Source organism: Bos indicus, chromosome 13, assembly GCF_029378745.1.
Source record: "Bos indicus isolate NIAB-ARS_2022 breed Sahiwal x Tharparkar chromosome 13, NIAB-ARS_B.indTharparkar_mat_pri_1.0, whole genome shotgun sequence".
In the NCBI taxonomy this organism is placed as follows: domain Eukaryota; kingdom Metazoa; phylum Chordata; class Mammalia; order Artiodactyla; family Bovidae; genus Bos; species Bos indicus.
The window spans coordinates 38,934,635-38,947,070 of NC_091772.1; the positions used below are offsets into that span (position 1 = coordinate 38,934,635).

Below are 12,436 nucleotides of genomic sequence, written 5' to 3' on the forward strand. Positions count from 1 at the left end.
TTATGACTGCTTCAGTCCCTGGAGTTTTACCTCCCAGACTTGCCCACCCTGAGCCTCCAGTAACTCATCAATTATAGTTTATATTTTTCTTACCTTGGCACTGAGTTCCTGGGAGGTTTGTGCCTAGGGTTTCTGTTCTGGTAATTTGTGACTTTCTGGATTAATATTTTCATGTCTGTCTCTTTAATTTTGAGGGCAACAGTTTGCCTGTGACCTCACTTCTCTCAATGGTTCTTAAAAGAGTTGCTGATTTTTCCAGCTTGTTCAGCTTTTTAATTACGTTAATAAACACAAGACAAATTGTTAAGGAAGAGCAACAACTTCCAATCTCCTTATATGTTGAACTGGAAACTGAAAGCCTGTATTCACGTAGATTTCAAAACCAACTTGTTAATTTCTGCAAAAGGGCAGCAGGAATTTTAAGAAGTATGGCATTAAATCTGTAGATCAACTGAAAGAATACCGCCATCTAAACAATAGTAAGTATTCCAGTCCTTGAACACAAGTTGTCTTTCAATTTTGTTAGGTCTCTAGTTTGTTTCAATGATGTTTTGTATGTTTCTAAGGACTTGTCTTGCCAAATTTATTCCGGGTGCTTCATTCTTTTTGAAAGTATTGTAAATGGAGTTGTTTTAAAATTTTATTGTCAAAAATTTACTACTATGGTATGGAAGGAAATTCAATTGATTTTTGTATGTTGATTTTGTATCTTGCATTTTTGCTAAAGGCATTTATTAGCTTTAATACCTTTTTTGCAGATTCCTGCAAATAGAAATAGGTTTATTTTGTCCTTTATCAGTATGGTGCCTTTTATTACTTTTTTCTTGCCTGATTGCCCTGGCTAGAATCTCTCATACCATATTGAATAGAAGTTTTGGGAGCAGATAACCTTTTAACGCTTCCAATCTTAGAGTAAAAGCTTCTGTATATTTTGCTATTATGATGTTTCATCGGCTTCTTCACAGATGCCCTTTGACATTCTGAGGAACTTTTCTTCTCTGTGTGGTCTGTTGAGTATTTTTTTTTTTTAAATCACAAAGGGATGTTGAGTTTTGTCAAATTTTTTTTGGCATCAATAGAAATGATCATGTTGTTTTTGCCCTTTATTTTACTGAAATGCAGTATTATTTGTTGATTCTTATATATCAAACCAATCTTGCTTTCCTGGGTTAATTTATACTTGCTCATGGTATATAATCCTTTGTGTATGTCACTGGATTCAGATTTTTAGTATTTTGTTGAGGATTTTGTCATCTATATTCATAAGTTTCTTTTTCCCACTGTGATGTCATTGACTGGTTTTGGTATCAGAAAAATACTGGCCTCATAGAATGAGTTGTAAAATGTTCCCTCTTCTATTTTTGTAAGGGTTTGTAAAGCATTCATTTAAATTCTTCCTTAAACATTTGGTAAAACTCATCTGTGAAGCCATCTGGTCCTGCACTTTGTGAGGTTTCTTGAATACTAATTTTATCTCTTGTTATAGGTCTATACAGATATTTTATTTATTCTTGAGTCAGTTTGGGTAGTTTGTGACTTTCTAAGAATTTGTGTATTTCATCTAAGTTATCTGATTTCTTGGTATACAATTGTTCATCGTTCATAGTACTTCCTTCTAATTCATATAGACTCTTTTGTTCCTTATATTAGTAATTTGAATCCTCTCTTTTTGAGTATTCTGGTCACTTAAGCTAAAGTCCTGATTCCTTTTTTTTCAAGTCAGTTAAGCTAAAGTCCTGGTTCCTTCTTTTTTCCTGTTTCCTTATTTAAGGAAAACCTGCAAATACCTCCTGGTTCCTTCCAGCCCTGCTTTTGGCACACTATGCACTCACAGTTCTGGAACCAGAGGTTGTTGCTTAGGAAGGAATAAAAGTGACTGGCATGTGGAGCAAGGAGCTCGTGTTGTAACTTTAGGGCCTCTGAAGTTTCTCTTAAAGAGAGAAGAATACACGTTTTAAGAACAAAACAAAACACCTTTGAATCATGACATTTTAAAATTTGGTAACCAAAAGCACAATACCCAGTAAGTCTAGCCAAAGACTTCTTTATGAAAACTATTTCAAGGAATCAAAGACAAAAATCGTGTCTATCAAAAGAATTTGTTAATACTAATGTAGTATGGATGACTTTAAAATAAAAAATGCCAACTATTTCACTGTAAATAATTACCTTGGCTTATTTATGCATTTTACTAACACTAGATATGGGATCATGGAGGTGGTTAGTTATTAGGTTTTCCCACTCTGAACAGCTTTCTTGTCCTTTAAAGGCATAATTCTAAGTCTTACAAACCTTGATTCCTTGACTGGTAGATTCATATGTATGGAGAGGTCGTGAAATCTTATCTAGGAGGTCTTGAAATCAGGTGCTACAGTTACAGCTTCCTGGGATTTCAAGACATGCTAACAATATCACATTTAGAGGAGCCCTTCTGCTTTCCAGGGCTTCCCTGGTAGCTCCTGGGAGTTCGACTCCTAGGTCAGGAAGATCCCTTGGAGAAGGAAATGGCAACCCACTCCATTATTCTTGCCTGGAAAATTCCATGAACAGAGGAGCCTGCCAGGCTACAGTCCATGGAGTCAGACACGACTGAGCGACTTCACTTTCTTTTCTTTCTGCTTTCCTGTCCCTACCCCTCGTTTATTATTTGAACATACCTCCTCTCCCTTCTCAAATTCCCAGCCTACTCACACACACTCAGTCTCCTCTAGTATTTATTAAATACCTCAGGGAAATGGTAAGTAACTTTTAATAAAATGGTTGAGTACCACAATAATCATTATTGGGGACAAGATCCATCGATGGATGCTAAAACTAATGGGTAAAATTTTGAAGGGAAACAAGTTGACCTGTTTCCAAGGTATCACCTCCCAAGATACTAACTCCAAGTGATCCAGGTTAACATCACCAGTAATAAGACATGGACATTACAAACCTCTTGATACAATGCAATGAGAACTCAGTGTCATTTCATTGCCCCAAATGGATAACCTCACGCAAATCTTGAGAAAGCATTAGAGAAGCCTAAATTGAGGGACATTCTATAGAATAAACCACCAATACTCCTCAAAAGTGTCAAGATCATGAAAGATAATGAAAAAGAATTGTCAGAGATTAGTGGAAAAGAAAATAACTGAATGCAGTGTGGGAGACCAGAGAATTCTATCTTGAACAGAAAGGGGATATTAGCAGAAAAGGTGATGACATTTGAATACGGTCTGTATTTTGTTAGCAATAGTATAACTGTGGTAATTTAGTCTTTTTTAAGATTTTTTTTGTGGTCCATTTTAAAAGTCTTTATTGAATTTGTTACAATATTGCTTCTGCTTTATGTTTTGGCTTTTTGGCTCTCAGGCATGTGGGATTTTAGCTCCTTGGCCAGGGATTGAAATCTGCATCCCCTGCATTAGAAGGCAAAGTCCTAACACAGGAAAGTCCCTGTGTTAATTTTATAGATTTGATTATTGTGCAGTAGATACCCAATGTGATAACCTTAGGGGAAGTTCATGAGAGGAACTATTTTTGCAACTTTCTGTAAGTTTAAAATTAGTTCAAAATAAAAAGTTTAAAGGGCTTCCCAGGTGGTGCTAATGGTAAAGAACCCGCCTGCCAATGCAGCAGGTATAAAAGATTTGGGTTCGATCCCTGGATCGGGAAGATTCCCTGGAGGAGTGCATTGCAACCCACTCCAGTATTCTTGTCTGGAGAATTCCATGGACAGAGGAGCCTGGCAGGCTATGGTCCATAAGGTTGCAAACAGTTGGACATGACTGAAGCGACTTAGCATGCAAGCATGCAAAAAGTTAAAAGAAATCATTATACTCTATTTTAACTTGTCAAAGGACTAGTTTTTTCATTCCTTTGATCATTTTTATCATCTGACTTGAAAACTTGGTATTTTTGGACATAATAGTTTAATGAGAATATGACTTATGCAGACTACGCAGAGAAGCACTGAAAGAAAAAGTATTATATCAACATAAGGTTGTAGTCTCAAATTCTCACACTGCTTTTTCAAAGTTTAATTTAGACCGTGTTTTGTGCCTTGTACACCGGTGGTGGTGTGAACTAACATAGTTTATGCCCGGCCTGGGATTTAACTTAGAAATTCCTCTTCTGAATATTTTCCGGATTGGAGGGACTTGCTATTCACAGCTAAACGTTTAATGGTGTAGCTGGAATTCTTATACCTCAGGACCTCAGAATCTATTGCTTGTAGACTGATTTGAATGTTTAAACCTTAGGAGTTTGGCTTTGTTGGTTTTCCATATTTAAGAAGTGTTTAAAAGCAAATGAGACACAGCAAGTTGAACAAAATGGTACATGTAATCTTGAGTGTTATAATTTGTTAGTTAGCCACAAATAGGGGAAGTTATGAAGTCCTAGTCATCTCATCCAAGAGGAAGTCCCAACCGCATCCGTGTTTCTCTGTTTTTAACATACACAGAAATCTGTGGGTTTTATTAAAATGCAGATTCTTAGGCAGCCAGCCTGTGGGGTAGGGGGATGGGCCTCCAAGATTCTGCATCTCCCAGGAGATGCTCCTGGTCCATGGTCAACATTGTAAGCGGCAAGGACCCTAAGTCACTGGAAAGGTCAAGCTACCTAGGAGGCCTGTTTCCCTCAGGTGTACATTTCCAAAGGGGATTTAATTTTAAACAAGTGAAATATTTAAGTACCTTCAGGCAGTACAACTGGTAGTAAAAATGTAAGGAAGCCTCGCTCATGAAACAAACTCTGGAGGAATGGAGTGCTGCCTGCGACGCCCCGGTCACGCCCAATGTCAGATTTGTCTGAGCAGAAACGTGGATCCAGTCCGAGGAAGCTCAACCAGTTCATGACCTGGCTCATTATTAACACAACCCCGGGAGCATGTCTGCCTCTGCCACCAGGGGGCGCGGCGCCACAGTTTTTCCAGGCCAGCCGTGTGGACTGTCAGCCTCACCTTGGGTGGCAGGAGGATCAAAGGAGATAATGAAACCCATACAGCACGGTTGGGGAGGGGAGGGTGGGGGGTGGGAAATCCCCTTGTCTCAGACCCTGACCTCAGGTTTTTTCCCATGACAGGGACTTGGGGATGGGCCATGTGTTAACAAATCTTGGGATGCTACCCTGGCAGTTGAGCTGGGCTCTAATGGAAGTGCATTCCAATCTGTGGTTAGATTCCAGGTGTGGGGGAGGCAGGGTTTGCTGTGAGGACCCTCATGTGGATAACACAGGTTGTTGAAGTGCAAGGAGTGACTGACTTGGGTCTCTTTTGAATGTTATGTATCCTCAGAAGGTCTCCCTGCAGCCAACATCCTTTGGAGGAAGGCTTGTCAATTGTCTTTCATATTGTCAGCGAGCAGAGAGATGGCTGGCTGGTGGATCTGCAGCCCAATTCGATGAACGATCTGCTTCCTACAGAACTCCCCACCCAACCTGCGACCTTGGGCATCAAGCAGTCAGCACAGGACTCACACAGCGGGCAAGGCCAGAATCAGGTCACGTCAATTCCCTTAATTTAAGTCAACTTACCCTAACTATTTGGAGAAGGCAACGGCACCCCACTCCAGTACTCTTGCCTGGAAAATCCCATGGATGGAGGAGCCTGGTAGGCTGCAGTCCATGGGGTCGCTAGGAGTCGCACACGACTGAGTGACTTCACTTTCACTTTTCACTTTCATGCATTGGAGAAGGAAATGGCAACCCACTCCAGTGTTCTTGCCTGGAGAATCCCAGGGATGGGGAAGCCTGATGGCTGCCGTCTATGGGGTCGCACAGAGTCAGACACGACTGAAGTGACTTAGCAGCAGCAGTAGCATCCTAACTACTTACACGTGAGCAGATTCTTTTAATTGTTCTTTATTTTTTTTTATTAGAAAAATAGGGCAGGCTACTGCCAGAAAAACAATTGTAAAAATAAAACCCAATATAAAATAAAAAGTGAAAGTCTCTCCTTGGTCACTAACTTCCACCCCAAATCCAGAAATCCCACATTTAGAAGTAACCATTGCTGACCATATGTATGTTTGTATATATAGGGCTTCCTAGGTGGCTCAGTGGTAGAGAGTTCACCTGCCAAAGTAGGAGACACAGGAAACATTGGTTCAATCCCTGGGTCAGGAAGATCCCTTGAAGGAAGAAATGGCAACCCATTCCAGTATCCTTGCCTGAAAAATCCCATGGACAGAGGAGTCTGACAGGCTATAGTCCATGGGGTTGCAAAGAGTAAGACACCACTGAGTGACTAAGCACAGACATATGTATATATATTACATATATATATATATATATTTATATTAAAGTATATAGAGGGAGACATGCAAGTGATTTTGCTTAATTTTGCAGCACTGACAGTATACAGTTCATAATGCATCTTGCTTTTGCTACTTAAGATGTATAATATATCACAGTAGTTGATCAGGATGAGATTTTGAAACCAAAAATGACAAAACACTTTACACATCTGTCTTTGTCATTCAAAACAGGATTCCTAAGCCTAACGTTTATATTTTTACAAAAACAGGCCCCCAGGTCCCTTCGTAGTGCCCCTGCCACACTCAGCATGCTACCTGTCCTAGGGCACAGTGCCAAAAGAAAATGAGTGGGTTTACATGTTTTCTTTCTGAACGATTCTCATAGAATGAGAAAATTGCTCAAACTGTAATTGCTTATTTTTTGTCTTCTGAGGATTTAAAATTGTAACCTCTTTATTATTTTCCCTGGATTATTTTTTATAGGATTTTTTCATTTGTGAAACAGGAGAGAGATTAATATATAGCCTTGGCTACAGGGTATGCTTGTGTCCTCTCTCTTTTCTCTATTTCTTCCAAATATCCAAAACAAGTCAATTACAAATCTGGACAAAAAGGGACTGGGTAACATAGTTTCCCTTTTCAGATTTTTTTTTTCTCCTCCAGGATCCACCAAAAAGACGCGCTGCACTGTCCCTTCCTCTAGAACAGATCTCAAACTTTAACACAGATGGGTCCCTGGAAATGTCTGAATGATGTAGATTTCCAGGCCTCCTGAATCCTTTTCCTCAGGATGGGCTGGGAGTGAACATTTCCAACAAGATCCCTTGTACTGTTTATATCCACTAATGCTGGATTGAAAGGACCCTCCATGGCCCTGCTTCGGAGTTTGGGGGCCGTCTTTTCTGATGGCACCTTAATTCTACTTTCTTCTCATTTAGAAGAAAAAGGGGATGGAAAGAATGTACAAGAAATGGGTTGTGCTTTTTCCATAAAAAGCAGCCTCCAAATTTTATGCACATCATAGCAGTTCTTCTAGGCATGTCTTTAAAAGCCTGACCCCTAAGCTGGCCAGCTGATCTGCTGTCCTGCAATTACCCTTAGGTCATGTAACCGGTTTGAGAAGCAGCCCATGACTGTTTCAGTTTCAGCTGAAGTTCCTTCTAAAGCGAGCCAATCTGGGAGGTCACTTGTCTCAGATCCAGAGGCAGTGGTGTGGTTATTCTTGGCTTACACTAAACTTGGAAGGGAGCTGAAGCATTAGGTAAAAAACAATGTACACATACGCAGCACGAAAAGAAACCTTCACAGCCCTACACATCCACGTGGACAGATCCCATGGAAACAAGGCTGAGCGAAAGGAGCCTCTGTTCACCTGAAGTTCAAGGACAGGCACCCATAACCCACGAGAGAGAGCAGGGAAGAGGGGTTACCTTCAGAGGGTTATTGTCCAAGGAGGGGTTGGCATGAGGGGGCCAGAGAATGCTCTACGTCCTGATCTGAAACTCAAGTAGGTTGTCCATGAATAGGTAAAGTCATTGAGCTAAGTGCTAAAGCCTTGTGCATGTTACTATATGTAAATAATCCTCAGTAAATTTAAAAAAAGATGATGGGCACCTATGATAATGACTCTGGTCCACGGGTAGGGGGAAAAAAAAAAAACTACAGTCACATCCATGAAGTGAGTCAAAAGCACCCAACAAACACTGACCATTGGCCTGAAAAAGAGTACAAAAATGGGAAACAATTGTAAAATAACCGATTGCTGCACACCTGAAACTAACACAACATGGTAAATCAAGGATACTCCCATAAAAACTTTAAAAAAAGAAAAAATAAATAAATAGAACAAGCAGCTTCTTTTAAGTTCATTTCTAACTGAATGCTTCAAGTCCTGCGAGCCCCAGATTGTGGACAGGGCCTTCCCACAGCCTCCTGACCTGCAGCGTGGACTCACACTTGTCCAGGAGTGATGATTCTGTGCTCTTTGAAGTGCCGACACCCCAGGAAGCATCTAAAGGAACAGGTTTACCAGCCTTTTGATGAAGGCATTGGACAAGAACGAGGAGGGGATCAGCAGTCAGACCTTCTTTGGAGACGCTGGGGTTTTGTTGGCCTCTGAGTGCCCGATGTGCAGGCGACATGTCTAGAGGTGAAGCGCAGCTGGTCTGTTCGGCCAGGGTCGTGGTTGACCAGACCTGTCCCGAGACCGGAGGCCTGGGAGTCTGTGTCTAGCCTGGTGTGGACAGGTGTCATGTCCAAGGGCTGTCCCAGGCTCCCCTATGCACAAGTCGCTCCCCTACTCCCCGCCATCCACCAGCACATGGCCTTAGAGTGTTGAAGGTGTTCTGTGAACGCCCAGTGTCTTCCCTCTCTTTGCTCAGGCCTCGCCTCCCTGGGTAAGAGCCAGTCATGCCCAGAAGGCTGACTTGTCACCTCACCCAGCAAGTGGCTCCTCTGATTTTCTCCTTTCCTCCCCCACCCTCTTCCTCCCATCTCTCGCCGGTGGCTTGTCTGACAACTGGCACTGTCTGGTGTTATGGAGACGCAACCCTGCTTTGTTGTGAAAACAGGTCTATCAGGTGTGGGCACTGTGGGCTAGAGAGCGCCTGGAGCCTGGGAGCGAGGCCGGGGGACACAGAAGACCCTGGTGGCCGGGCCTTGCTTCTGGGCTGATGTCTGTGCACGTGGTCCTTTGTGATCGAGGCAGATCTGTGAGAAAGATGAACCACTTCTGCGCCCTCATATCCAGTCCAAAGTCTTTGCGTGGAATGCTTTTGGAGGTTAAAAAGAGGGCATGGATGGTGACACCACCACCCAGCCCAGGCTGCCAGGCTGTGTAGGGGCCTCGTACCCACGCCTGTCTTGCTCCTGGAAGGGTGCAGGCCCTGGCACATCTTGGGGTGATGCTTCTCTTTCCAAGCAAGCGAATTCTCAGACGACTGTATCAGGGCCTGGGATTTTCTCCCCGAGGCTCTTTGCATAAAATGTGAGATCAAATGCAAACAGATTAAGAAATAAAAGGCGAAAGCTGCCTCGGGATTGACGAGGATCCTGATGGTGAAAGATAAATAGCACATAAGTTAGTTCCGGCTCCTTCCAAAATCCAGTTTCTTGGGGGGAGCTTCTGAAGACTGGGAGAGGGCAGGTACGACAAACACAGGTGGGAAGAGTCCACCGGGATCTGTCTCCTTTCTCCGGGGTTGGCAGAGGATGTGAGAACCTGCTCTCCCACCCCAACTCCCAGTCCCAAAGGGTGCCCGCTGGAGGGAGGGTAGGGGGCTTTCCTGACCCTAGAAGGAAACTTTCTTCCGGCTGAGGAGCCACCCCTGCTTGGGATGGGAGCCCTTGACGGCAGGTGCTGTCAGGCTAGGGACTGGAAGCACCCATCCTTCTTTGGGCTTCTCAGGGGTCTTTGTCTCTGCTATACCCACTTTGCTGTGAAATCTGTTGAAATGAAGATGAACTAAAAAAAAAAAATCACTTCAGCATGCCTAAGAAGGATTCTCCATCTCTGTCTCCCTCCCCTCTCTTTCCCCACCTGGCTTCTGCTCTTTCATTCCCTGCACGTGCCCAGGGCACTTCCAGGGCATTGCCAACTCTTAGTTCCTCCCCTCTGCCCTCCTGCTCTCTTCCTGACACCTCTCCCACCCCCATATTACTCAATTCCTTGTGCCTGTGGCTCATTCCCTAACCCAATTAGTTCCAGATTCCCTCTCTCACTTTTATTTTTCCTATTTACATGAGAAAAAGCGAGTGTCTTTCCTGGTTAGTTGAATAAAGGACAGTTTTCTGAGCTCCTAAACTTTCTTCTGAATGTTGATCAAGGTGATGAGACTGGAGCGCCTCCCCTTCCCCAGGGACTTCCAGGGTTTAAATCCTCATACCAGGGTTGGTAGCTGGTAACCAACAGGAGCAGAAGGGTCAACAAGGGCAGGGTAGGGGAGGTGCTTCTGGGGAGACGCCAGGCTGAGAAAGGACTAAAGGAATGATACGCCCAGGAAGCAAGAGCTCTCAGGCATGCTGGGTGAGATGATCTCTCTGTGGTGAGGAAGCCACCTAGGAAGGTCTGTTTTGTCCTTGGCCATGACCTGCTGTTCCCCGATGCTGAGGCAGGGTCATCTGGGGAGCTTGGGCTAGGAGGTCACCCATAGGTGGGGTCACCCTTGGGCTCTGTGGATCCTCCCAGACCTAGGAGTGAGAAACCCACACAGAGGTCTCTCCTTCCTTCTCACCTCCATAGATGTTTGCAGCTGGATTCCCTGAAATGACCGGACTCTGTAGAGACAGTCACCTAGACCAACACCTGGGTTCTAGTGATCATTTTTTGAACAAACTCTTTTGTTTTCCCTTGTGGCTCAGCTGGTAAAGAATCCGTCTGCAATGCGGGAGACCTGGGCTCAATCCCTGGGTTGGGAAGATCCCCTGGAGAAGGGAAAGGCTACCCACTTCAGTATACTGGCCAGGAGAATTCCAGGGACTGCGTTGTCCATGGAGTCGCAAAGAGTCGGACACGACTGAGCGACTTTCATTTCACTTCACTTCTGTTTTCAGCCCCACCATAGAGGCATCTCCTTCTGGGGCTAGATCCGCCATCCTAGCCTCAGCTCAAGGGAGGCACCGGGCACTGGGGAAGCTGGAAACCCCAGGAGGGAGGGTGGGTGTACCTGAGACCACCGGGTGTCCTCTCTAAAGGACATCTTCTGCAACGCTGCAGGTGAGGGCTGGAGCACAAGTGGAGGCTGGGGAGTGCGAGGATTAGGGCCCTGACCGCAGGACTGGGGGCAGCCTGACTGCTCTCGGCGACAGGAAGGTCAGGAGCCTCGTCCCGGGGTTGGCCGGGGGCCCTCGCGCCGCCCTGACCCTCTTCCCTCGGCCACAGCCTGGAGGCTTGGTACAGGACTATTCCGAGTGAAGTGTGAGCCCGGGCCAGAGGGGGGAGCCAGGACACCCCCAGCGAACCAAAGAGCCTCGGGGAGTCCTGTTTCAGGTCCGGAGCCGGGCGCGCACGGGGATCCCCACAAGGGGCGGAGGGAAACCCAGGAGGCCCGCGGGAGGAAGCGAGCCCGGAGGCCCGGCGCGCGCAGCCAAGCGCACTTGCGGCGCCCCTCTCCCGGCACAGGGCGGGGAGGGGGCGGGAGAGACCCTCTGCTCCTCAAAAAGTTTCGGGCGAACCCTTTCCCCCCCGGAGATCAGCCTTTCGGCGGCGCGTGTGTCCCGAGAGGGGGCCCTCCCGCGCCGGCACGAGCGCAGGACCGCGCGCGGGGCTCCCTCCCCGGCTCAGTCTCCTCCCCACGCGCCCCCTCTCCGCCGGGCTGGCCAGCGCCGCCGCGTCCCCGCCGCTGCCCCCAGCCCGCGCCCGCGCCCGAGCCGCCGCGCCGCCGCCGGCTGCCGCCTCCCGCCTCGCCCCGAGCTCCCGGCGCGCTCGGCCCGGCCCCGGCCCCGGCTCGGCCCCGGCCCCGCGCGCGGACCATGGAGTAGGCGGACGGCCCCGCGACGCGCTCCCGCCGCCGCCGGCGAGGCCGGAGCAGCCCCGGGTGGCCTCGCCCGCCGGCCGAGTTGGCCCGCGGCGGGCCCTCCTCCCGCCGGTCCTCCCCGCTCCTCCTCCTCGGCCGCCGCCGCCCCCGCCTCCCGGCCGCCCCCGCCGCCCCCGCCGCGCCGCCGCCCGAGGCCGAGCGCGGACGCCGAGCGTGGGAGCCATGGCGCGCGAGGAGGACGGGGACCCCGAGCGCCCGGAGGCGGCGGCGCGGGCCGGCGGCGGCGACGACGACGACGACGACGACGACGAGGAGGAGGAGGGACTGAGCGACGACGAGGACGGAGATCGGGAGAACCGCGGCGGCCGCCAGGAGGAAGGAGAGGCGGCGGCGGCGGCCGCCGGGCGGGAGCGCAGCGAGGACGCGCCGCCGCCGCGCGCGGAGCTGCCTCCCGCCACCAGCCGCGCTGCGGCCGCCCGCGATCGGAGCGGCCGCCGCCCGCCGGGGACCCCGCCGGGGCCGCTGCCCTGCCGCGCGGAGAGGATGCCGTCGCCCGACCTGGAGGAGCGTGAGCGCCGCCGGAGCTGCCGGAGGGACCTTCTTCTGAGCCAGGTCTGCTTCCTGGCCCTGGTGGCGCTGCTGCTCTGGTCGCTGTCGAGCATGCGGGACCACGACGGTGAGTGCTAGCCGCTCGCCCCGAGTGGGCGCTGCGGCTCTGGCGGC

General features: G+C 47.9%; 1 protein-coding gene across 3 annotated transcripts in view; it reads left to right on the forward strand.

The window, feature by feature from the left end:
* Positions 1–355: 355 nt before the first annotated feature.
* Positions 356–12,436, forward strand: part of SLC24A3 (solute carrier family 24 member 3) — a 441,573-nt gene continuing 429,492 nt past the window's right edge. For 2 of the 3 annotated variants that reach the window (XM_070802130.1, XM_070802129.1), the window contains exon 1: positions 11,901–12,389. In XM_070802130.1, the coding sequence (XP_070658231.1) occupies positions 11,936–12,389 (454 nt within the window). In that variant the 5' untranslated portion in view covers positions 11,901–11,935. Of the gene's footprint in view, positions 480–11,900; positions 12,390–12,436 lie in introns of those variants that run through there. The other variant, XM_070802132.1, reaches the window with a different exon arrangement.